This window comes from Calonectris borealis, chromosome 9 (genome assembly GCF_964195595.1).
Source record: "Calonectris borealis chromosome 9, bCalBor7.hap1.2, whole genome shotgun sequence".
NCBI classification, from domain to species: Eukaryota; Metazoa; Chordata; class Aves; order Procellariiformes; family Procellariidae; genus Calonectris; species Calonectris borealis.
The window spans coordinates 382,727-405,245 of record NC_134320.1 but is presented as its reverse complement, the minus strand read 5'-3'; the positions used below and the strand labels follow the sequence as shown (position 1 = coordinate 405,245).

At 43.2% G+C, this 22,519-nt stretch overlaps 2 protein-coding genes across 9 annotated transcripts; both read left to right on the top strand.

Moving 5' to 3' along the window:
• The first annotated feature begins 181 nt into the window (after nucleotides 1–181).
• On the top strand, nucleotides 182–20,710 carry PASK (PAS domain containing serine/threonine kinase). Of its 8 annotated transcripts, none has more exons than XM_075157724.1 (18): nucleotides 183–725; nucleotides 1,813–2,048; nucleotides 3,030–3,200; nucleotides 4,547–4,687; nucleotides 5,258–5,392; nucleotides 6,066–6,359; nucleotides 6,708–6,807; nucleotides 8,314–8,488; nucleotides 9,698–11,013; nucleotides 11,688–11,869; nucleotides 13,687–13,854; nucleotides 14,639–14,764; nucleotides 14,884–14,922; nucleotides 15,390–15,524; nucleotides 17,062–17,261; nucleotides 18,669–18,802; nucleotides 19,802–19,948; nucleotides 20,152–20,709. In XM_075157724.1, the coding sequence occupies exons 1-18, from the start codon at nucleotides 563–565 to the stop codon at nucleotides 20,367–20,369; spliced, it is 4,080 nt and encodes a 1,359-aa protein (XP_075013825.1). In that variant the 5' UTR covers nucleotides 183–562; the 3' UTR covers nucleotides 20,370–20,709. The 8 variants fall into 8 exon arrangements, with proteins under 8 accessions (XP_075013826.1, XP_075013825.1, XP_075013824.1 ...); XM_075157723.1 differs by having other exon boundaries at nucleotides 1,852–2,048; nucleotides 6,708–6,870; nucleotides 20,152–20,708; XM_075157721.1 differs by having other exon boundaries at nucleotides 184–725; nucleotides 6,708–6,870; nucleotides 20,152–20,708.
• A 466-nt stretch (nucleotides 20,711–21,176) lies between these two features.
• Nucleotides 21,177–22,513, top strand: MTERF4 (mitochondrial transcription termination factor 4). Its single transcript, XM_075157719.1, has 3 exons — nucleotides 21,177–21,543; nucleotides 21,618–21,802; nucleotides 21,939–22,513. The coding sequence occupies exons 1-3, from the start codon at nucleotides 21,192–21,194 to the stop codon at nucleotides 22,305–22,307; spliced, it is 906 nt and encodes a 301-aa protein (XP_075013820.1). The 5' UTR covers nucleotides 21,177–21,191; the 3' UTR covers nucleotides 22,308–22,513.
• The last annotated feature ends 6 nt before the right edge of the window (nucleotides 22,514–22,519 follow it).

Sequence of the window (22,519 nt, the reverse complement as noted above, 5' to 3'; positions counted from 1 at the left end):
GGCTGGGGCTGGGGCTGGGGCTGGGGCTGGGGCTCGGGCTCGGGCTCGGGCTCGGGCTCGGGCTCGGGCTCGGCTGGGCCGGGCCCTCACTGCCGGGGGGCTAGGGTTGCAGTCGCGGGAGGGTGGGCGGTGCAGGAGGCACCCTAGGTGGGAGGGAGGCTGTGCCACACTTGCTGACCCAAAACTGGGAATTATTTCACAAATTACCAAAGCTTTTGCTTGTAAAACGAGCAGGAATGGGGAGAGAGTGCTGGCTGTGTGCCTGGTAGCTCTTACAGTAATATGGTGGAGGCGTCCTGTTGGTCACGGGTATCCTATACCACCTGGGCAGGATAATAGTCAATAGAGTCACCTTTATGTTAACGGCATAGACCAAACGTTGGACGTGCAAGAATGAGTGGCAGTCTTGCTGTAACTTACAGGGCTGCGCTTTGGGTTAGAAGGCATCGTTACTTGCCAGCATCCCGAGCATTAGTGCCTGACTGCAAGGCTGACTGAATTTCTTACGTTTCTGTTACAGATGGTGGTTCCCTAGGTGTGGCGTGGCAACCAGAGCGTGATCATGGCAGCAGAGACTTATAGCCCCTCTGAAGGGGGCCTTCTGCCTTCATCAGTAGGCCTAGTCCCTGCTCACTCTGATAAGCTAAGTAGATCCTACTCCTGGGCCAGCAAGAGCAGGAAAAGTCAGCTCTCTGAACTCTGCCGGCTTAGAGCATCTCTGTCTGGTGAGCGCAGTATTCTGAGATTGAGTTCACATGTCGTCAGTGAAGGTGATGTGTTTCAGACGGTTTCAGATCCTCCTCCCCCAAACCTAGAGGGATAGCAATAAGTAGCTGCTAGAAAGCTGCTTGTTCAATAAGCATCTGAGCCATAGATTGCTGCAGGCTGGGAGAGTTTACAGGGGATGCATGCTGGGCAGGTGCTCTGCACTTGTACTTGTCCCTGGGCAACCTTTATTGGCTGCCATTGGACCACCCTGCCACCTTGTATTATTGTCTAAAACATGAATAATTTCCAAATGGGGAGAAAGATGTTGTTATACCGGATTCTGTTAGGAGGGGAAGAACTTTGCAGTTTACAATGCGTCCAGATACGGGTCTCCCTGTTTTGTCATGGTGAGCATATTCATACTGTATGCGGTGCATAAATGCAGAGATGTCCTTGTGATGAGTTGTTCATAATGCTTCTTCCAGTATTGCTAAATCTTCAAAGCTGCTTACTGTTTTGGGAGTGGAGCGATGGCATTTGGCTGCTGATGCCACTTCCCAGGGAAACGTTTTTTACAGGCAGAACTTTTGAAAATTTTAGTACAATCATTTGGCATTGTGTAACGTATAACATTAGTGTGGGCATAGGTATTTCAGTGTCACGTCTTGTGAACAGTTAATTAACTGGCTTCTGACTCATGCAGTATTTAATAAGGGCTTGAACACTTACTGTAATTATATTTAATAACAGTTTCAATTTTAACTTGAGAGATTTCAAAACCTTTTAAACTCTGTTAACTTAACTTAAAAATAAAAGTTGACTAGTCTGATTGAATCTTATGGATGTTGGCAATTTTTTTCTAGCCTACGGATTGAGTTTAATTCTTCCAGTGGCCGTGATTCAAGAAGATATGTTTATTAGATTTGTTTCTGTTTTCTTTCATTTCATTGATTTTATTTTCTTTTAATTTCTTTAAAAAAATCTAGAAGCATATATTTGGGGATTACTTGACAGTTGCTTCAGCTGACAATTCTTTTTATTCATTCCTCTAATACTCCTGTAGTAGACTGTTAGAGCTACATAGCTGATCTTTATCTTCCACAGGGGAGAAATGGAGCTCTTACTGTTTGTCTTCACTGGCAGCTCGTAACATTTGTACCAGCAAAACTGGTAACTCGTGGGCTCAGTGGGATTCTGCCTCTCTCTCCACTTCCATTGGAAGTTCTGGTTCTTGCTCCTTTTTGCATGCCCTCGCTGTGGAGGAATCCAGCCAGCACCTCCCAACTGCTGCACGCAATCCAAACAAAGCCATCTTCACCGTGGATGTCAGCACAACAGAGGTATTTGCAGTAGCAACTGCTAAACTAAGCAGGCCGTATCTGGTATAGGTTGTATGACATCAGAGGGGCTAAAATGCCTGATATTCTTATGTGTATCTGCAGGCATTCAGGGTGTCATGAAGGCATTTTAAAGTTTGCTCAAGCTCAGTAGCCTTCTAAAGACTGACAACGCGTTTATTTCCACTGCAGGTTGTAGTTAGCAAAATATACAAGATAATAGCAGAAGCACAGATGTCTTGAGTCTTTTTTCAAACAGAAAAAGGGAATAAAGAAGAATGCAGCTGTGATGTGATGAGGGAAGAAAGGAAAAGCAGAATGTGCTTCAAGCCTTCTGTCTGTTAAGTACCAACCCTGGGATGCATTTGTGGTGGCACGAGGTCTCTTTATCTGCCCCAGTAAATATGCCTTTTGCCTTGGGAGGGAGAGAATGTCTCTTGTTTCTGTCCTGAGAGTAAACATTAATATAAAATGGAATATTGAAAACTTCAAAGAGCTGTGCCTTTTTTAGCTGGAACTGACAGTTCGGGCTTATCCATCTTAAAGGCATTTAATCCTGACCTGCTCTGTAACACAGGCTTAAGTATGTCAATGACTGGTGTGATTACTGCATGCCTTCAGGTGCGGATAAAATTTTGTGGCTTGCCCAGACTTTGCTTGCAAATACAATTTTGTAGTTTTGCCTCCATGGATGTAGTTATTTACAGTTAAAAGAAAGCAGGAAACCTAAAAGGAAAGCAACATCTCAAACTCTCTTAACCAAGAAGACACATGGGCAAAGGTTGTCCTAGGATAAGAAGCTTTAGTGAACTGTTTTTAAAGATTTCAGAATTTGAAAGAACCACTGCATTTCAACCAAGAGGAAGGGATATTATAAGACATTAAAGCAACAACCTGAGGAGGTAATGATCTACTAACAAAACTTACAGCTTTTATTCTTTGTTTTATTTTGGTGTTTTGTTTTTTTTTTTCCCGCTTTTCTAGGTCCTAGTGGCTAATGACAAAGCCTGCAAGCTGCTTGGGTGCAGTAGTCAGGAACTCATTGGTCAAAAGCTGTCCCGCTTGATATCCAAATCCAGTCAAGAGGTATGGGAAGCTGTGGGTGAGGAGTACGTAGAAACTGATGAATGTTCATCGGTGGTTTCAGGAACTGTGGTACGTGAAATGTTCAAGCAAATATTCCCCACCATATACAGTGTTTTTGTTGGCTTTGGTTTGGGGTTTTGGGTTTTTTTTTTTTTTACATTTTCAATATAATTTCCTGATATATTTAACTTTGTGGGCATTTGGCAATTATGTCATTTGTAGGACTGTTTGGTTTAAAAGTTTGCAGATGTGGGAATTCAAAGGGCAAAAGATGGTTTGGGAGGCACCCGTGAAAGCTTTGCAGCTGCCAACATGTGTAGTCATGATGACTTGACCAAATCAGAACTTAAAGAACGTTAGATTTAAAAAAAAAAAAATCAATATAATTGCATAACAGGGAAAAACCTATTATGGAAAAGTTCCCGATTGTCTGGTCTTTTAAAATAATTTTTAAATTATCTTAAATTGCATTGTGCATATTATAAAGTTACAAGTCAGTCAAATACTGTGAAATGTCTGTGCCAAGACACCCTAGTTGGTGCAAAAGAGTGGAATTGATATTTTGCCTATAGTGGGGTTGTTTATAAGAGAACTGCATGAGAAATGTCTCAAAATTGTTTTCCTTTGCTGCTGTTGTGAGCTGTCACTAAAAAATACTTGGAAAATGAGCTCATATTCTTCCTGGTGTGTTATTTTTGTACTGAAATTGTCAGCGTCTCAGACCTTCATCTTCCTGAATCCTCAATTGGATATGGGGGAAAAAAAAATACCTAAGTTTGATTTGGTGAAATCCAGAATTAAAATTAAATGTTTGATAAAGGCACTAATTCTAAGCTACCTGCCATTCCAAGTACTTTGTAGGAGTCACTGTGTAATTCATAAACCCATTCTGTCATGATCACGTAAAAATGATAAAAGGCTTGATGTGAACACTGCAGATTATAAGATAAATAAACATTTTCTGATTTGAGAAGAATCTCCTCCCGTAAGAAATTAAACTGCTATTTTTGCAGCTTAAAGTAAGAACTATGTTACTAATGTGGAGTATTCATTAGCACCATGGGACATCTCTTAAATAAGGCATCTCTGAAAGGCACTTCTCTTAAATGCAAGGTATTAGATTGGCACATTTCTTATGCTGAACGAAATGCCTTTAGTCTTCCTGACGCGGGGAAAGAAGATACAAAAGCAACAACTGCATTTTGTGTATGATCTGTTAATTATTTGTAAACTCTTTCATCTCTATATTAAAACTGTTTCTTCCAATAAAAAAACTAGTAAGTAAGCAAGAAACAATGTTTTTCTAACAATGATGGGGAGATATCTTGGCTCAATATCTTATTCTTGTTTGAAATTCTTGTTAAGTAACCACAGTCTTAGTAAATTATGACTACATCTCTGAATCCTATGAAAAGGTGGATGTTATAGGCCGTCTGAAAGAGAAGATCCCTGTCTCGGTCTGGCTGAGGCGAATAAGAAGCAAGGACAACCAGTGTTGTGTGGTTGTGCTGGAACCAGTGGAAAGACTTTCAGCTTCTGTTTCCTTCAGGGTTGATGTGAGTGTTTTCCTAATGATCAAATGAGACCACGGTTTGTGAGAGTTTATGTGCAAATGAAACGTGTCTAAAAGCCAGTAGGCACATTACTATTTGTGAACATGAAGTGTGTACATTGCACTGCCTGAAACCGGGATTGCCATGCAGGACCTGTGCATATTTCTCCCATGCGGCTCACCTTGACGTATTTGACAAGTCACATTAAAATACACCGTCTGTCCCCCAGGGACATCTTAGACTTGAACAGTGACGGTTTGGCAGAGGGTTGGGTATTCATGGCAGGGGTGCCCTTGTGAAGGGATCAGCTTGCTGAGGAAAAGTTCTGTGAGGAGCGTTGCAGTCCCCTGCTTCTCCCCTATGGCAAAGGGCAGGCTTTCTTCACGATAATGTCGGAAAAGTTTTGCGTTATGCTGTGTCTGCTTTTACTGAGGTAGTTGTATCCACGAAGAGACTGCAGAATGAAACTTCCTGCCATTTGCTTAGATATTTGCAGAAACTGTTGTTAAAGGATTGAATGGACTGTGGCTAAAATGCTAAAATTAAACTAGTCCTGTAAATTTTCTTCCCAAGGGAAAGATTACATCATGTGACCTCCTTTTTGCCCATCTCCATGGCTACCCAACATTGGAAGAAGTAGTTGGGGTCCACATAAAGGACCTGATTCCTTCTGTGCAGATCCCTCCTCTAGGCAAAAAAATCCCAAAGGTATAGTATAAACACCAACCATGTTCTTCCATACCTTTCCCATTCAGAGCATAGGTGCACACTCTTCCAACAGAAGAAAACCTTTCCAGAGAGAAGCATAAGTCCCCTGAAAAAGGGTATGCTGCTTATTTATGGAGCTGCTGTCTGAATATTTCCTAACTAGGAACGAGACCAAGCCCCGACCTCTCACTGTGGAATCTGTCCTGGTGAAAGATACTTTTCTCCAATCCTGGCTTTTTAAGAAACCATGCTGTCTCTGTCAGCTCCTTAAAATTCCTTTGAATTCTTTAGCCGGTTTCAATCATATCTGTCTGAGGAGTGAAAGTCTAAAGAACACCCAGATCTTGCAAATGCCATGAAATCGGGCAGCTGGATAGTTGAAAGAGGCCTTACTAATGCCTCATTTGCTGAAAAGCTGCAGCATGGACTTTCCTGGTCTTCATCATCAGGATATTCATACAGGAGTTCAACACTGCATTCCGAATCCTTAGAAAACCAGACCTTGGTCATTTAGCTATTCACAGGATTGATTCATTTTAATTTTCCTGCTCCTTTTTCCTGAGAATGGTCCTGTGTAATTTTAGATGAATACCGAAATAAATCCAAAACATTTGGTTAGTTAGAACTTTTCTGTTTGTTTGGTTTGGTTTTTTTTTTTTTTGCTTTAATTTAGAACCTCAGGATCCAGCGAGCTGTAGGCCAATCCAGAGAGGGTAACATGTTTCCTCTCAGTTTAAAGCTGCAAGTAAGCCTTCTGGAGGAGGACCAAGTGGCAGAGCGGAAAGATGGTGTTCCGCAGACAGAAAAAGAAGGCTCTTTCCCAGACTCTCATTACTCTGCCACAGTCGTGGTTTTCTCCACCATCAGTGGTCTTATTACCGTCCAGTCAGATGGAACCATCTGTGGCATCAAGGATAGTTTTGCTTTAATGCTTTTTGGCTATGAGAAGAAAGAACTGTTGGGAAAGGTAAGATAAGAGTTTTAATCCCTCCCAAAAGACTGCTACGTCTGGCAGCATATCCACTGGAATTGTAAAGTCATCTTTTACACTCATTTCTGTCTGTCACAAAACCTCTGTGTTCCATGTGTTCGGTGAGTGAGTTGTAGGATGATATGCAAATTCCCTTGCTGTAATTGCTAAGTCTTGCAGTGCTGAGGAGCTAGTATGGATTTCAAGTATATGTTCTCCATCAGTCATGTGGATCACTTTTGCCTGGCTATTCATGAGAATCAGGTCCAGAAACATGCATTGTTAGCATTTGCCCTAACCTATGAAAGTCAGCTTAGCTTTATAAGGTTTCGTTCTGTGTTTTAGAACATTACATTCCTGATTCCTGGTTTCTATAACAACATGGAGAGAAGCAGTGACTGTTCTTTGCCATTACCTCCTCTTGACGACTCCACGGGATCAGAGAGTGAGTGCATCTTTGAAGATGTTACTGCCTGCCATACAACTGGCTCGGGCTGCTGTAACAAAGGTAAAATGAATAGAGATGAGAGATTTGCCCATGAACATGGGAACATGCTTTGTAAAAGCAAGGTACTTCCATGCAGTTTTTAAATTGGATTTCCTCTATAACCTAAGGTAAACAGAATTGTTCACCTAAGGTTGTGCTTCTCTCTTTGCTGCTAAGAAGATGAAACAATATCCAAGTTGGAAATTACACTGTTAGTAAGAGAATGCTTGTACTTAACAAGCGCTTCCTTTCCCTCCCTCCCCTGTTAGGATCTCTGAGTATTTTAAGATGTGTAAAATATAGCTTTTGTGACAGTATTGCAGCAGAACTGTAGGCACTTAGGACTAATATTTTAAGGGAAAATTCTAATATTCTTCTGAATTGGCTCATGTTGCTGGCTAATATTCAATGTTATGTTGCTGTGGTGTTTCAGTTAGGAGACATCACATATTCTGCTGATGCAGTTCGCTGCATTTACAAAGAATTTATCAAAATTGTATTTCTCTGAACACAACAGGAATAAACAGAAGAAAGGAAGCCTCATATCTCCAAATATGTCTTTCCAGCTAGCTCTGCCCAAAGCAGAGAACACAAGCAAGTTCATACTTTCATCCATATCACAAGAGACCTTTTATGCTGGTTTTATCTCCTTTGTTTTGTTTTTTTTTTTTCCTGTTTTCTTTTTCTTTTTTCTTTGCTTAGAAATGCATATCTGCATTGAAACCAATGCACACTGCTGGAACAAAGAAGAGTTAGTAGACAATGTGCAATTTCTTAAGTAATTCCTTGATGAAGTGATACCTCTAATCTAAGAGTAATTCAGTTCTTCAGCGAGGAAGCATTGTTGGCACTCAGCCTTTACTAAATGGAAGGGTTTTTGAATCCAGATTTGTTCACTCATTAACAATACTTGGTTTACTTCATCTTACAAACTCTTTTGATCTGTTGTCACTGGGGAAGGAAAGAAGTTCTTGTCTTATTCTTTCTCTTAAACATGTTTAGACTGTATACTTTTTTTGTCTTGCAATTTCAGTGAGTTATATAAACGTGGTCTAAACTTTTTCATTTTAAGTGTTTGGAATGGGGAGTGTATGTGTGTTTGGGGTTTTTTTTTTGCTGCTACTATTTGTCTGATCACTTTTGGTCATTGGCCTTTTTTTGGGTCTCTGAACTTCAATCCAAGTAGCTAACTCAGGAGGCTAATACCTGTCCAAGAGCTTTGATAGAAAGGCAAATTTTAGCAGCCCTGAAACATTTGGATTCCTGCCTGTGATGAATTCTCAGGCCAAAGTAGAGTGGAGTGCTCATATTTGGACTACTTTGCTTTAATCAATTCTTTTATACTTAATTCCTTATGGATGAGACAGACCAAGGCAGTTCCAAGATTGTTTTTAATCACTGTAGTCCCCGAAGCCTAAACATAAAAGATTAAGTTGGTATGGTTTTGTTTCCTGTTTGGTACAGACAGCAGCTTCTTGACTGCATCTTTAGCAAGCCTTCTGTCAAGAGATGAAGAACAAAAATTGGAAAGAAGACACAAAGACGACAAATTAATACATGATGAGACTAAACAAAAGAATGAGACCAATTTATTTTCCACTCCCTCACCTCCTGAAGTGGCATTCATACCCTCTAATAGGTAGGCATTTCATGGACTGCATATTCACTTTGAAAAGCCGTGGTGGCAATCAACCGCAAAAACTGTTTCTTCACCTGTGTGATGTCTGTGGGAAGGTGTAACAAGAGCTTTCCGCACTTTGCTCTCTTCAGAATCTGAGCGCCATTTGCAAGACAGGTTGAGTTTTGCCTACCTTAGATTTTTGTTTAGATCTGTACAACCTACAATTGTAAAGTTACAGGAGTTCCATCTCTAAAGGGGATCAAATGCTTCAGCCAGGCTAGGGAAGGTAATTAGGCTCTATCTTTGCTAGATCAGAAACAGTGGATGTTTATCTCCTTCCATGGTATCCACCAGCTGGTGTTGCACTGAAGCCAGGTTACCTGGAATGAATTCTAAATGTTATTCCTTCCAGTGCTTGGTGTAATTGTCAGGTCATCCATTAAAACAGGGCACTGTGTTACTTAAGTCCAGCCATTTTTGTTGTACCTTTCCAGGTCTTTTTCCTGTTACAAGGTTAGAAATTCTGCGCAAGTACCTATATGATGCACTTGGTTTATCTTAAGTCAAATTTTAAGCCTTCAACATTAACAATTCTAACCCTCAGAAAATATTTACTGCCCTTTTCTAATGTATAGACTATTACAGCACAGTTCTTGCTGCTTTTTAAAGAGACTGATAGTCTCATTGTTTCCTTGAGCTCTCCTGGGTTTATGTCTCCCATATTATACTTGGATTGTAAGTGCTTTGCTGTATGGATTGTTTTTCCGCTCTGCATTTTTACTAATAGAAATGTTTGTAAAATACCTTGTGCTATGGGCTTCAGTGAACCATGGTTAAATTGATGGATGGGGACATCCATCTTCTGTGGGACAGACAAGGGATCTTCTGTTCTCAGGACTGGAAGTATCCTGCCACATGTATTGGCTTTTTGTTGTGGTAAATGATCTATGATATATATTTAGAAATTAAGCTAGCCAAGGAAGTAATCCATAGGGAAAGAGTGCCATTTGAGTGTACCTGCTCTTCTTTGGTCAAGATGGAATTTGTTAGGATTTTGGATGCCTGTGCCAACAGCTTTCTGCCTTTTTCTTTTAAACTTAAAAATAAAACAATTGGTGCAGGTTTTAAATAGTGACCATAGTAACGGAAGAGTGGGTAGTATATAGTATGACCATTTTCTCATTCTTTTGCCACTATGATATCACTAATAACTTTGAATCCTTGCAGTCAAGACAGCATTGCTACTGATGGGCTGTCAGCTGACCACAGAGAGCCTTACCCTGAAACCTGGCTTGACAGAATCAGAGCAGTGGAACAGGGTAGAACAGTGGCAACTGCAGGATCAAATAATTTTCAAAAGATGCTCTCTGCAAGGCTCTCTCCCACGTCATCTGATTCAGAACAATTGGATTTAGGTCAGAACATGAAGATTCCAGTAAGAAGCAGTGATAGTGCAGTATCTGGTGCATCTGAGACTCGAAATGCCAGTGAGACCAGTATCTTGCCTAACCAATTACAAGTTCATCATCAAGAACTCAAGGAAGTAAATTGTCAGCAGATCTGTAGGTTACCGTATGAAATGCTGAAGCATCAGCACTCCACTGATGCCTGGGGACAAGCTTCTTCAGTAAACGTTGCCTGGTCACCTGTTTGTTTTAGGGTAGAAGACAATCTAGATACCGCATCCTATGGCCCAATTAAGCTGCCTTCTGATGTTATTTGTAACTCACCTGGAACACCAACAATATATGAGCCATGGTCTGGGACAACACCGGACTGCAGACAAGACTTTCAAAGCCACGTGGTTACAGGGAAGTTGTCAAAAACAAACTTGATGGGTGAAGCAAAGCATTCCAGCCTTGAGCACATTGTCGTTGAAAACTGCCTGCTAAATGATGCTTCATCCTTTTTTGCAAATGGAAGAAATACTATCCATGATGTTTGCATGGGAAATAAAATGGGTTGCAGTGCTTCTGCACCAGGAGTTGCCACAACCTCTGAAGATGTTAAAGAACCAGACACGGAGCTGAACTGCATTTGTTCTGGTCTTGAGGTACTGGGTCTGAATATTGGTGTCAAGGGGAACTCAGACAATTGTTTAGGTATTACTGCAGCTCTTGTAGGAGCATCTTCCTCTAATGCAGTGGACTCGGCTGCAGGCAATATGCTAAGTAAGAAAAGCAGTGCCTTTTCAAGTGGGCAAGAAAAGCAGGTGTTGAATGGTGTTGCCATAGAAGGTGGTTCTGGGTGGCTGGCCTCCCGAAGGCATTTAGAAAACTCCGAAGAATCCTCCAAAGCATTTCTTGAGAAGCCCGAAACTCTTGCAGAGACTGTGGGGGATAACATCAACAGAAACCCACCGAAAAGCGAAGGTAGTCCTGAAGAAGAGTGTCAGTTGCATGGGCAGCAAAATGTGGATATAAAAGTAACATCGACCCCAGTGAAACAAGAAGGAAGGCTGAATCCAGCAGCTCCTTTGATCTTGGAGATTCTGGAAGGCAACTACACTGGGAATTGCTGTCACAGAGATGGTTCACAATTAAGTAAGTTAAACCTATTTCTCCCCTTCCCAAAACTCTTATTGGGATGCTCTTTTTCACCCACATTTTTGCAGAAGGCAGACAATTCTGGTTAGAAGCTCACAGTGGAGAGGAAGGAAGAAGCTCTAGCATCTAGAAGAGAAAATGGTGTTTAAGTCTACTCAGAGGGTATTGGAAAAGCAGGTGGTATAAAGTAAAAAGTTACTAAGAAATTAATCCAGACTGAATAGTCAAAAATATTCTTAAAACACAATTAGAAGATTTGAACCTGATAACTGCTTCTGAACAGAAAATACAAACTCCATCGTAAAACTTGTATTTAAACTGTGTAATGGAATGTGTTCTGTTCACTCCTTCAGCTGGATTCTGGGGCTTGTTGTATAAAATCCCCATTTTTATGTAATTTAGAATAACAATATGAAATTAATAATCACGATTGGACACTGACAAAAGTTTCTGCCGGGGGATGGGAACGGGAGGTAGCCACCAAGTATTTCTAGAATAGCTGTGCTTTTGTCAGCCCCTCTGATGATTCCTTACTAAGTAGGTGTTCCCCAAATGAATAATGGAGGAATTAACTTTGTTAAGCGCTCAGAATTTTGTCCTAAAATGTCTGCAGTCTCGTTCAACACTAAAGTTTCATTCTACCATTTTAACTTCCTCACCTGTTTCTACAGGTATACTCTTTGAAGTGAAACGTGTAGAACTGCAGGACCCTGCCATACTTTTCTGTGTCTGGGTGGTGAAAGACATTCTACAGAGCCAGAAGGAAGCTGTAGCAAAGACTCAGCTTTTGCTCTCCAGTCTAGCAAGCTCTGCCCAGTCTATTGCAGATCTTTCTACACATAGTCTTGGAGAAGTAAGAAATTCTACCATTGTATAATACTGAGCATTTCTCTCCTTGTTTGACTGTTAAACTGAAGCTAAAGTTGAAAGGTTTTTCAAATTAAAATAATGTCATGAGGCAGTGGGAGATATTGCTGTTTCTTTGTTTCCCTATTTCTATATCAAAAGAAATGTTTCTTTGCTGTAAAAAGGACAATTGCTATTTTATAACATTTCTGGTAGCGTGTGGTTGGCTTAGTGTAGATACCTTTCCAGTTTGAACAATGAAAGCACCTAATTTTAAATTTGTTCTTAGACTGGTTTAAGTACATCTACAATAGAGGTTTGCACCACCAGTGTGGTGAGATTAATTTTTAAATCAATGTAATCACACTGGCACCAATGACACAACCTTATTAAAAAAGGAAATACTAGGCTGAAAACTTTCATTGACTGACTTGTGTCAACAAAAAAACCCTGCAGTTTTTAGCTGCCTCCTGAGATGCTGCATTCGGGATGGTGTACAGAAGGCTAACACCGCATAGCTGAACAGTAGGTGCATGTCATAAAACCCAAACACAGAACTGCTCAGGCCTGCTTTTTCATTAGTAGTGGAATGTAAAACTGACAGTACTTTGACCAAAGCTGTAGAGGAAAATGGTATCTTTGATCAATTGAAATAGGTGATGGTGATCTTCTAGATCCCTTGAATAAATGTATGCATTCCCTAGATCTTTACGTAGCTGGATTTTATGATGACCTTAACAGAGAAGTACATACCTATTTAGATATCATATGTGTAACGTATAGTGACAGTTCTAAACTAGAGAAGACTCTAAGGAGCTGCTGTTTATTGAAATGTACTGCAGATTAGACATGTAGTTTCCCTCCCCTGCCTTGCCTTTAATCAGTGATATAAAGTAGATATTTGAGTGAAAAGCTTGGCTATTGGCAAAACTTGCTGTTTGGAAAATTTTTTATGAGACTTTTGAGAGCTGAGTAATTTTCCTTTTAGAAAATCATCTTCTATGTACATGCACATGTATGTCGAAATATAAGCAGTTCTGACCATTTCATGTATAACTCCAAATTCCACTATTCAAAACAAATGCCCCCATGAGATTTGTTGTGTTTCCTCTCAGTATGAAATACTGTGTATGTCATAAAGATGTTCTATTATCATGCATTTTAGACGCCATCTTTGGTTGAGAAACCTAATAATCACCGAGACAAATAACCCCAAGCCCTATCCTCAGAGCAAGAAAAACTTCTGTTGTGTTTAATTTCTCATGCAGTGTTGCATGCTTTGTTTCTTTACTAGAGATTTTACTAGAGAAATTTAGTAGGGTATGCCTTAAACTTGTTTGCTCTTCGTGTCTGCTAAGAGACCAATCTACAGAGCTAAAATGCTATCTTACCAGCAAGTTTGGTAAATACTAGTAATTTAATATCTTTTATATACTAACTCTTTTTAGGTTACTGAAGCAAATAGAAATCACCAAATTTATAGACAGGGCTTAAAGCAGCACCTTTTTAGTTCTGTCCATCTAGAATACGCTTACCTGGAAAAATTACAACATTGAAAGTAACCTGCTTTTTATTCACCAAATAAAATTATCTTTTGGAGATAGACCACCACGAATTCATTTTCCTACTTGCACAGAGAATTCTGTGCAAGCATCTGAAGTCCATATGCTTCTGTTTTCATCACCTTTCTCTGAATTAAGCAGTATTTGTAGCTGCTGAGAGCTGACTGTTGACTTAATGTCTCGTATTTACTTCATTTTATAAACATGAATCTGTGGCTTGCTCATTTTTTTCTTGCTTTTTTTTTTTTTTATCTGTACCTAGGCCATCAGATCAACTTCACTTTTTGAGAATTCCCGAAGAGCTGAAGAGCTTGAAGGATTAAGGGCATGTGAGGGAGAATACGCAAAAAATTACAACACACACAGCCTTATTGGCAAAGGATCTTTTGGCTTTGTCTGGACTGCCAGGGGCAAAAAAGATCACCAGGAGGTTAAATATTTCTTTTAGATCTCATTGCGATAATTATTTAGGATGAAAACTGAAAGGTTAGAGTGTTCGTATTCTGTCAATACTACACTATTAAAAGCTGCTATTTGGTAGTTTGGGGTTTTCCTTTGTTTAAACAGAAATCTGACATCACTAACCTCATGGAAACAGGACAGCAAAATGTTCATGTTGATGTAGTATATGAATGTTACCTAAGACAATAGGCACAGAATGAGACTGACCATGTAGCTACTTTAACCTGTTGAAAGAAGTTTAAATTAAGCTTAATGGAATTACAGGTTTTAGTCTTCCGTTACTAAAGAGAATGACAAACTTCAAAGTCTTTATCGTGCCACGACCCAAGAATCTGGAGTAGACGTGTTGAGCTTATGGGACCCTCCTCTTTATCAGCAGAGGTATTTTGGGTGTTGAGAGGCAAGCTCTGGTGTTTCTCTTCATGGATGTTAAGTGCTTGTTTCCCTCCACTGCACCCCTCTGCCAGAAGTCACCACTGCTGTAAGTGGGTTGATAAGAGAGCTGGTCTGTCAAAGCCTTTGGAATTCAGAGCATCAATAAAAAGAAAATAAATATATTCCATTTCTGTGCATTGTTTGGCTTCTAGGGCTAAAATAGTTTAAATATGTTTAAAGATACTATAAGCAATGCACATTGGGTTACTTCTGTCCTTCTTGTAATATGATTCACTAATGTTTTTCCTGGAAATTAACTTGCCAAATGCTTAAAGCCATACTTTTACAGGTGATGCTGAATGCTGTTGTCTGTATAGGTTGTCGTAAAGTTCATCTGGAAGGAGAGGGTGCTTGAGGACTGCTGGGTAGATGATCCTGATCTGGGGAGAGTTACTCAAGAAATTGCAATCCTGTTGAAGCTGGAGCACCCCAGTATCATTAAGGTACAGTGAACGCAGAGTGAATGCAGTTTGAATGCATCAGATGGTTCCTTTGAATACTTGATGTCTCGTGTTCCTCTTCAGGAGGGAGGAAGTGTCCTGTATTAAATCTACCTTTTCAGGAAAGAAAGAAACCTACCTATCCTGCTTTGTTTTGGAGGGTATGTTACAGCAGACTATCGCTTGCTTCTACACTTTTACTCCAAACAATTGATGTAAACATAGATCTGAAGGTGTGACTTAACAGAAAAAAAGCTTGTACGTTATTTCAAGATGATAGGATGCATATCTTGGAAGTGTGATGTCACATCTGAACAGGTACTAATTCAGTAAATAATCTGGATACATATCTTGATTCCTGTTCTTTGTTTTGGGGTTGTTGGTTTTGTTTGGTTTTATTTTCCCCCGGAGAGAGAATTCCTCTTGGTTTTAATTCTGCTCTCAGTTTTAATTATGTTCTCTTTTCAAGAAACATTTGTGCTCAGTGAAATGAGACTTCAAACATTATAATATACGTTGATTAAATCTCCAACAGTAGAGCAGTGTTTGTTTTTTTTAAAAAACAAAACAAAACAAAAAATGCAGTTTGGGGATGAAGCACAGGATTTAAAAAGTCTATTATTTGTAGGTGCTGGATGTATTTGAAAATGAACACTTCTTCCAGCTGGTGATGGAGAAGCATGGATCTGGTCTGGATCTCTTTACATTCATTGATAATCAGCCCAACTTGGATGAGCCATTAGCAAGCTATATATTCAGACAGGTGAGAGCTGGGAATGTACAGTTGCTACATGCAGGTAAGATTTGGTTAATATAAGAACTAGGACCCTATTTCACCCAAAAGAATTACTGGCTAATCAGCAGGCATGCTGAATTGGAGTCACGCTCAATACCTGCAGAACTTTCCCTCATTATTTCCCCATTACAGGGCTCATTTCTAGCTAACTGAAATGCTCCCTGCAGAAATCTTTTTAAGGTTTACTTAGAAACCTGTAACAAAGAAACCTTTACAGGACCTTACTTCATATGAGGATTTCCTATAGAGCCGTCGCCTCTTGGCTGTGATTGTAGCAGCACACATCCCCTGTCACCAGGATGCCCATTCACGTAGCAGTCACATTGCCTCCGTGGGAGGAGGAAAGCGCACGGAAGTTGCCCCAAGCCTCACTAAAAGACATGCTTTCACTTAGATCAATGCTTGTTTTAGATTGGTTACAGGGGTAAAGGGCTCTCCTCTTTTTAAGGAATTTAAAATCAAGAAATTATATTGGATTTTAATGTGGCATAATGCAAAATAACTCAAGGTAGTTTACTGTGAGTCAGAAGCTTGCCTGAGAGCTGAATTGTCCTTTGTTCATTGAGTTAACCGCAACAGCAGTCGCCAAGTAATTCCATATCACATGTTTTGGAGTAAATTCCTTGCTCTAAAGTATGAAAGAATTCCTTTGCACATGGTAACCCACCTCTGTGTCCACACTGCCCTCGCCTGGGGTGCTGATGGAAGATGGTAGCCACAGTGATGCACCTTCTCTGTCTGCTGTGCAGTGTGCATTCACAAATTGCAGTCTACTGTAGTCCCTTTAGACTTCTGATGGATAAGCCCTTTTCCTAAACCAACCTTGAGTTTGTAGGGGTGCTTTGTTACTTCAGACCTTGCTCTCTCTGCAGAGGGAGCTTTATATTATAAATAGAAACTCTTCTCCCTCAGCCATCTGCTTTTCTTGCTCAAATGTATTGTGGTAGGGATCACGATTGTCTCCACGGTGATATAATTCTGATGCTATTTTTAATTATGGCACTATAGCATGAATCGTGCAGAAAGAAGAATGGCATTTAGGAATGACTATATTATTTATATTGAACTTCACTCTTAAATGCTTTGTCATCCTGCAGTATCAGAGGCACACAGTAATATCCTTCTGGAGAAATCAAAGGACCCTCCAAAAGAAGCTGGGATAAAAATAGAGTAACTTGCAGCATTGTAACAGTAAGCTCTGATGCTTCTAACCAAAAAACCAAGCACATCGTGACTATAGCGTGCCATCTTCCTGCACATTTGTGAGAGGAAAGCAATCAAAGGCTTTTTTAAGTCTCTCTCCCAAAAGCATTGTAACGCCCACTGCAGCAATGCTGACAGGCATCCCTGAGTTCATTTCCAGTCACCAAACTTAGAATCTATATCTTGTTTATATAGTGCCAAAACAAGCCAAAATGTGGCTATCGGAACTCTGTGATGCCACGTAGATTATCCAGAAGGACACCTCTGTGTAGTAACACCTAGCTCTTTCCTCCTCTTTCAGCTTGTATCAGCTGTTGGCTATCTCCACAGTAGAAACATCCTTCACAGAGATATCAAGGATGAAAACATTGTCATTGCTGAAGATTTTACAATTAAATTAGTGGACTTTGGTTCAGCTGCCTACCTGGGACCTGGCAAATTGTTTTATACCTTCTGTGGGACAATTGAATACTGCTCACCAGAAGTGCTGTCTGGCAAACCGTATGTCACCCTCTGAAAAGTAATTTTTGTGTCCATCACACCAAAAAAATATGTGTGCAGGGCTGGAACAGAGAAGCCAAGCTGCTTTGCCATTGGTACTCTGCTAGAGTATCTCACCACAGAAAACTGCAGTGAGATTTAGGGCACTGCAGTGACGAAAATTATTTGTAAAGGCTTGGGTACATACAAAGTTGTTTCTGACTAAGTCTGTTGACAGGCTGTCTTATTCTGGTCAGATGTTTTGCAAAGCCTTGTACTAATGTCTATCCTACTGCAGAGCTGAGTTCAAGAACAAGCCTATGGTTTTAATTTCCAGCCTGGTAGAAGAGTCTGGACGAGCTGTGTTGTGACTTGAATGTCTCCTTTTTCCTTGCTAACCTCTTCATACCTGCATATGAACACACTGACGTGTCTCTACTAAAAGCTGCTCTTTTAGAGAGGTGGTATAAGCAAGTATTGCTGTATAGCATCTGCCCCTTACCATGTCTGTGGTTTGTACTTCTCCCACTCTTCTCTCATCTGTTCCCTTCTTTCCTACTTGCTTCCCTGTATGAATTTTTGCAGTTTGATCATTGTTCATCTCCCCATTGATTTTTGTGCTCCTCTGGACTCAAGGGTTCTTCCCTTGCAGCTTGCTGCTATCTTGGATGTGCTGCCCAAATCTTAGCTGTCTTTTCCCTATTCTCTCCTTCTCTGAGTGCTCTTTACCTGGGGGCTGGCGGTCTCACACCCACTCCTGGAGGGAAGCCTTGCCATCACAGGATGGTAAACATTAATTGTACGTGCAAGTATGTTATCTTGCTCTCACTTCACAGCTGTTTTCATGGGTCCTTCAGGCAGCTTCTCTTAACGGGTTGGGGGGGGGAAAGCTATGCAAGGAGGAGAGGAAATCCCTGCTGGAAACGAGGTGGAAGACAAATCAGTGCTGCCCTGGGAATTCAGCCTGTTACTGTGTGAATAAACTGTCCCTTTTTCTCAGATGGAATCTAGATAGTTAATATTTATTTCCAAATATCTTTTGTTTTGAAAGGGAGGGGAGGTGGCAAATGGGATTCCACTGAAGTGTCTGATCTTCCATTTAAATGTTTACTTGATAGTTTTGTCTTATGGTGAAGAAGGAGGAGGCTTAAGTTCTCTTGTCACCAGCTTACATATGTGGAAGTCTAGGTGCATAATATACATATTCATCAACTGAAATTGGTTTGCTGTTCTTTGGTTGTTTTTCTTTCAAGGAGAAAGATAATACAGACTTCTCAAAACCATGTGAGAACGTTATTAGAATTCTCACAAACTTCCTATGTTAAAAATTGGAAATAAGGGCTATCAACTACCTTTTTTCTTTTTACTTTCTTTATCACACTATTACAGATTTGCAATCTGAGTTTATGCAAGTTTATCTCTGCATAGGTACCATGGCCCTGAGCTGGAGATGTGGTCACTTGGTGTCACCCTTTATACCCTAGTATTTGGAGAGAATCCCTTCTGTGAGCTGGAGGAGGCCGTGGCAGCTGTCCTGAATCCTCCTCGGCCTGTGTCAAAAGGTGAATTTTTCCCATTTGCTTTTCTAAAGGAGCAGATCTCTTGGGAAAGTATGAGTAGTATTTATTTCCCAGAAATAAAGGGGAGGACAGGAAAAATGCTTCCAAATGTGCTCTGCAATGATTTTAAAAGCTGCTCACTGAAGCAGAGTTATTCGAGGTATCCTTTTCAGGTAAGTTCTGCAGTTCTTCATGCCTATGATGAATACGGCTATCTGCTGTATGTTTTATTAGTTTCAAATTCCAGGCCTCCCATTTGTTATGATGACTCAATCTATCAACTTGTCAAGCTCCAGTGAGAAAACCAGAAGAAATAATGCCTGATGGGAAGGTTCATTCCAGCAGATAACTTTAAGATCAATAATGGCACTCATGTAACTCTAACACAAGTTTTATCTCACTTCAACTATTGCCAATCCATGCCATGTCGCTTTTGGGACGGATGATAATGTGTTAATTTATAATTTCTGAATGATTGTATGGCTTGACCTCACGGGAGAAATACATTGGCCTTGTTTTCTGTTGGAGGTATAGAAAACTTTGCATGTCAGGCTAAAGAAATCTTCATCAACAAGTTCTCTGGGGTCCTTAGGAGCGCTTTGGTTATAAGGCTTCAGGGTGCTGCAATTGACTGGTAAATTCTCGACGCTTTCCCTGAACCCTGAGTGCACCTTTAATCACAGATCAAACATGGGATGACTGCAGGACAAGGCTGGGCTTGGCAACAGGGGGTCAGGGTTGCCCCCGCGGTATTTGCTTCTACTTCTGCCCTCCTCGGAGTCATAACTGCGCTCAGTTCTGTTTTCACAACCTGGAAATCTCAGATCGTTCCCAGAGCTGAGCACATGTGACTAAGACTGTGGTAGAAGAGTACTGCACAAGGGATTAACGGGGAGGATTTGTAATTAAAATCTGCATTCTTTGAATAGAAGCCATATCTTGCATTCCCAGCATGCCTAAAATACAGACTGAACCGTTCCTCTTACTGCTGTCTCTCCCCAGATCTCATGAATCTAATCGCTGGGCTTTTGCACCCTGTCCCAGAGCAGCGCACAACTCTCGCGATGTTAGTAGAGGATCATTGGCTGAAGCAGCCTGTGAACCTGGGTGATTATACTTGGGAAGAGGTTTACATCTCTGCTGGGACAGGTGAGAAGTTGTTCTGAAGGCTTTGTCCTCCACCTGGGGCCAGCCAAGCACACGGGAATGATTTAGCAGAGAGGACTGAGCTGTGGTTAGCAAGATACTTCTCGTTAGAAGCTCACCTGCTGATACCCAAATGTGCTCAGTTTGAAGACATGCCTGTTGTCCTGCGGGACCTATGGTTCACCCCTCACTGTCCTTCTCCCTAGAAAGCAGCGGATTCAGAAGCAGTTCTGGTGAGCGCGCACATGGAGACAGGCTCCCAGCTCCTCGCGCGGAGAGCGAGCCGGGCTTGCCTGCTCCCGAGGGTGAGTGTGCAGATCCCCGCCGGGAAGCAGCAGCGGCTGCGGAGTGCCAGGGCTGGGGTCCGGGGCATCGCTGCCGCCGTCCCTCTCCGCAGCAGAAGGCCCTCCCCGTGGAACGATAGCTCCCTTACCGCAGGCCACATACTGTCACTCGAGAACCAACAGGAATTAATTGTAAGCGCTTCTCTCTTGTAGAAAGGTCTGGTGGTCAGCGCTGAGCGGTAGGCAGGGCATCATTGAGCTGCTCTGCCTGGGCACGGTTCCTCTAGAAAAGCTTCTTGCTAATGTTTTTATACAGGATGTGTTTTCAAGCTGTGAGGCAAAGATTTTAATGTCTTGTTTAAATTGCTTATAACGTGGAATATATTTTTATTGGCTGTTTTTACTTTTTATACGTAGCTTCACCCTTTCTGAAAAGTGTGAATTTCTGAAAATTTCTGAAAATAAACTATTTCTGAAAATAAACACCTTTGTCTCGGTTGAGTGCCCTCTGCCTGTTGTTTGGAGTTTGTGTGCCCAAAGAAGCCTCAAAAACAGACACAGAATTGCAGGGGGGGGTGTTCCCCGTTTTCTTTTGGTCAGAGTCCTCTCCATGTCCAGGAAAATAGTCCTTGATTTTGATGAGACAAAGATACGGGAAAGAAAAACCAGATTCAGTGAAGAGAATTTCAACCAATTCACAGTACTGAGACAGGGCGAGCTCATCCTCGGTGCTCGGGAGGTTCAGCTGCGGGCTAAGGGCAGCTGGCCGGAGACGGGCGCGGCCTGCAGCAGCCACCGTGCCTGCTCCCGGGGGGCAGCCGGCCCTGCCTCCCACGCAGGCGCTCGGGTCTCGGGCGCTGCCTGCAGCGGGAGCGCAACCGCCCCGGCCCCGGGCCCCGCGGCGGAGGAGGAGCGCGGCGGCAGCAGGGCCCCTCCGGCTCCTCCCCGCGCGGTGCCGGGCCATGGCGGGGCGGCTGCTGCGCGGCTGCGGGCGGGCGGCCGCGGCGGGCTGGGCCCCGGTGCCCCGCGGCCTCCCCGCCGCGCCCGGGCTGCGCCCCCGCCGCGGCTGTGGGGAGGCGGCGGCGCTGCAGGCCATGGGCTTCAGCGAGGAGCAGGCCCGGCGGCTCCTGGGGCTGCAGCCCCGGCTCGGCCCGCAGCGCCGGGAGGCGGCGGCGGCGGCGCAGCTGCTGCTGCTGGGGCTGAGCGCCGAGGCCGTCCTCGGCCTGCTGGAGCGGAGCCCGGGGCTGCTGCGGATGCCGACGGAGCGGCTGAAGGAGCGCGCTGGGGAGCTGAGGCGCCTGGGGCTGGACGGAGGTAGGGCAGCGCGGCGGCGGGGCCGCGGCGGGGGGGACCGGCACCTGCCGGCCCGCTCACCCCGGCGCCCGCAGGTCAGCTGCAGCGGGCCGTGAGCCGCTGCCCTCAGCTCTTCACCCTGCCCCGGAGGAGGATGGCGGCGACGGTGCGGCTGCTGCGGGAGCAGTGCCTCTTCACGGCGGAGCAGCTGAGGGAGGTGCTGGGGACCTGCCCCGCCGTGCTGCTGGAGGAGCCGCGCCGCCTCCACCTCCACTTCCAGGTGAGGTGCCCGGGCTGCCCGCCGCGGGGGCCGGCCGCGGGGGGCGCATGTCCTGCGGGGCGGGGAGACCCGACCTAGGGCCGGGAGCGCAGTGCGGGTCCGGGGCTGTGCGTGAAACACCCCGTGCCGCCCGCAGTACGCCTACTTCAGGATGGGGGTCCAGCAGAAGGAGATGGTGAAGGCTCGTCTTTTCCGAATGCCCTTTGCCGAGCTCAGGAACCGGCACGTCTTCCTGGAGCGCCGGGGGCTCTACCGGACCCCGCACAAAGGCCAGACCCAAACCAGTAACCCGAAACTGAAGGACATTCTGCAGCTCCCGGAACAAGATTTCCTGGCCAGCCTGGCCCGCTCCACCCCGGAGGAGTATGAGGTCTTCAAGAAGCTGCTGGCTCGAGAGGAGGAAGAAGAGCAGGAGGAGGGGGAAGAAGAGGAGGACAGGGATGCACTATACACAGAGGAGGATGAAGACTTGGACAGTGAAGGAAGTAAAACAGCCCGGGAGTGAAGAGGTGAGGCTCCAAGGTGCCTGAGCTCTCCCATGCTGGCGCAGTCCCTGGCCCCGCGGCACTCATGGGTGCTCTGGGCCCCCACCCCACCCAGGCACGAGCCACGGTGGCTGCAGGACCTGCTGTCTTGGTGGCTGCAAGGCTCCGAGTGTGGGGCCCTGCTGAGGGGCAGCAATAAATCCCATATATCAGAATATGACAATAACCCTCT

What these genes read in the sequence shown, in the direction of transcription:
- PASK (XM_075157720.1), top strand. Translation starts at nt 563, where the DNA reads ATGGCAGCAGAGACTTATAGCCCCTCTGAAGGGGGCCTTCTGCCTTCA. An exon ending in GCATTCATACCCTCTAATAG is followed by an intron (nt 8,489 to 9,697) that starts GTAGGCATTTCA and finishes GAATCCTTGCAG; the next exon opens with TCAAGACAGCATTGCTACTG. An exon ending in GAAGTGCTGTCTGGCAAACC is followed by an intron (nt 17,262 to 18,668) that starts GTATGTCACCCT and finishes ATCTCTGCATAG; the next exon opens with GTACCATGGCCCTGAGCTGG.
- MTERF4 (XM_075157719.1), top strand. Translation starts at nt 21,192, where the DNA reads ATGGCGGGGCGGCTGCTGCGCGGCTGCGGGCGGGCGGCCGCGGCGGGC. An exon ending in GCGCCTGGGGCTGGACGGAG is followed by an intron (nt 21,544 to 21,617) that starts GTAGGGCAGCGC and finishes CGGCGCCCGCAG; the next exon opens with GTCAGCTGCAGCGGGCCGTG. An exon ending in GCCTCCACCTCCACTTCCAG is followed by an intron (nt 21,803 to 21,938) that starts GTGAGGTGCCCG and finishes TGCCGCCCGCAG; the next exon opens with TACGCCTACTTCAGGATGGG.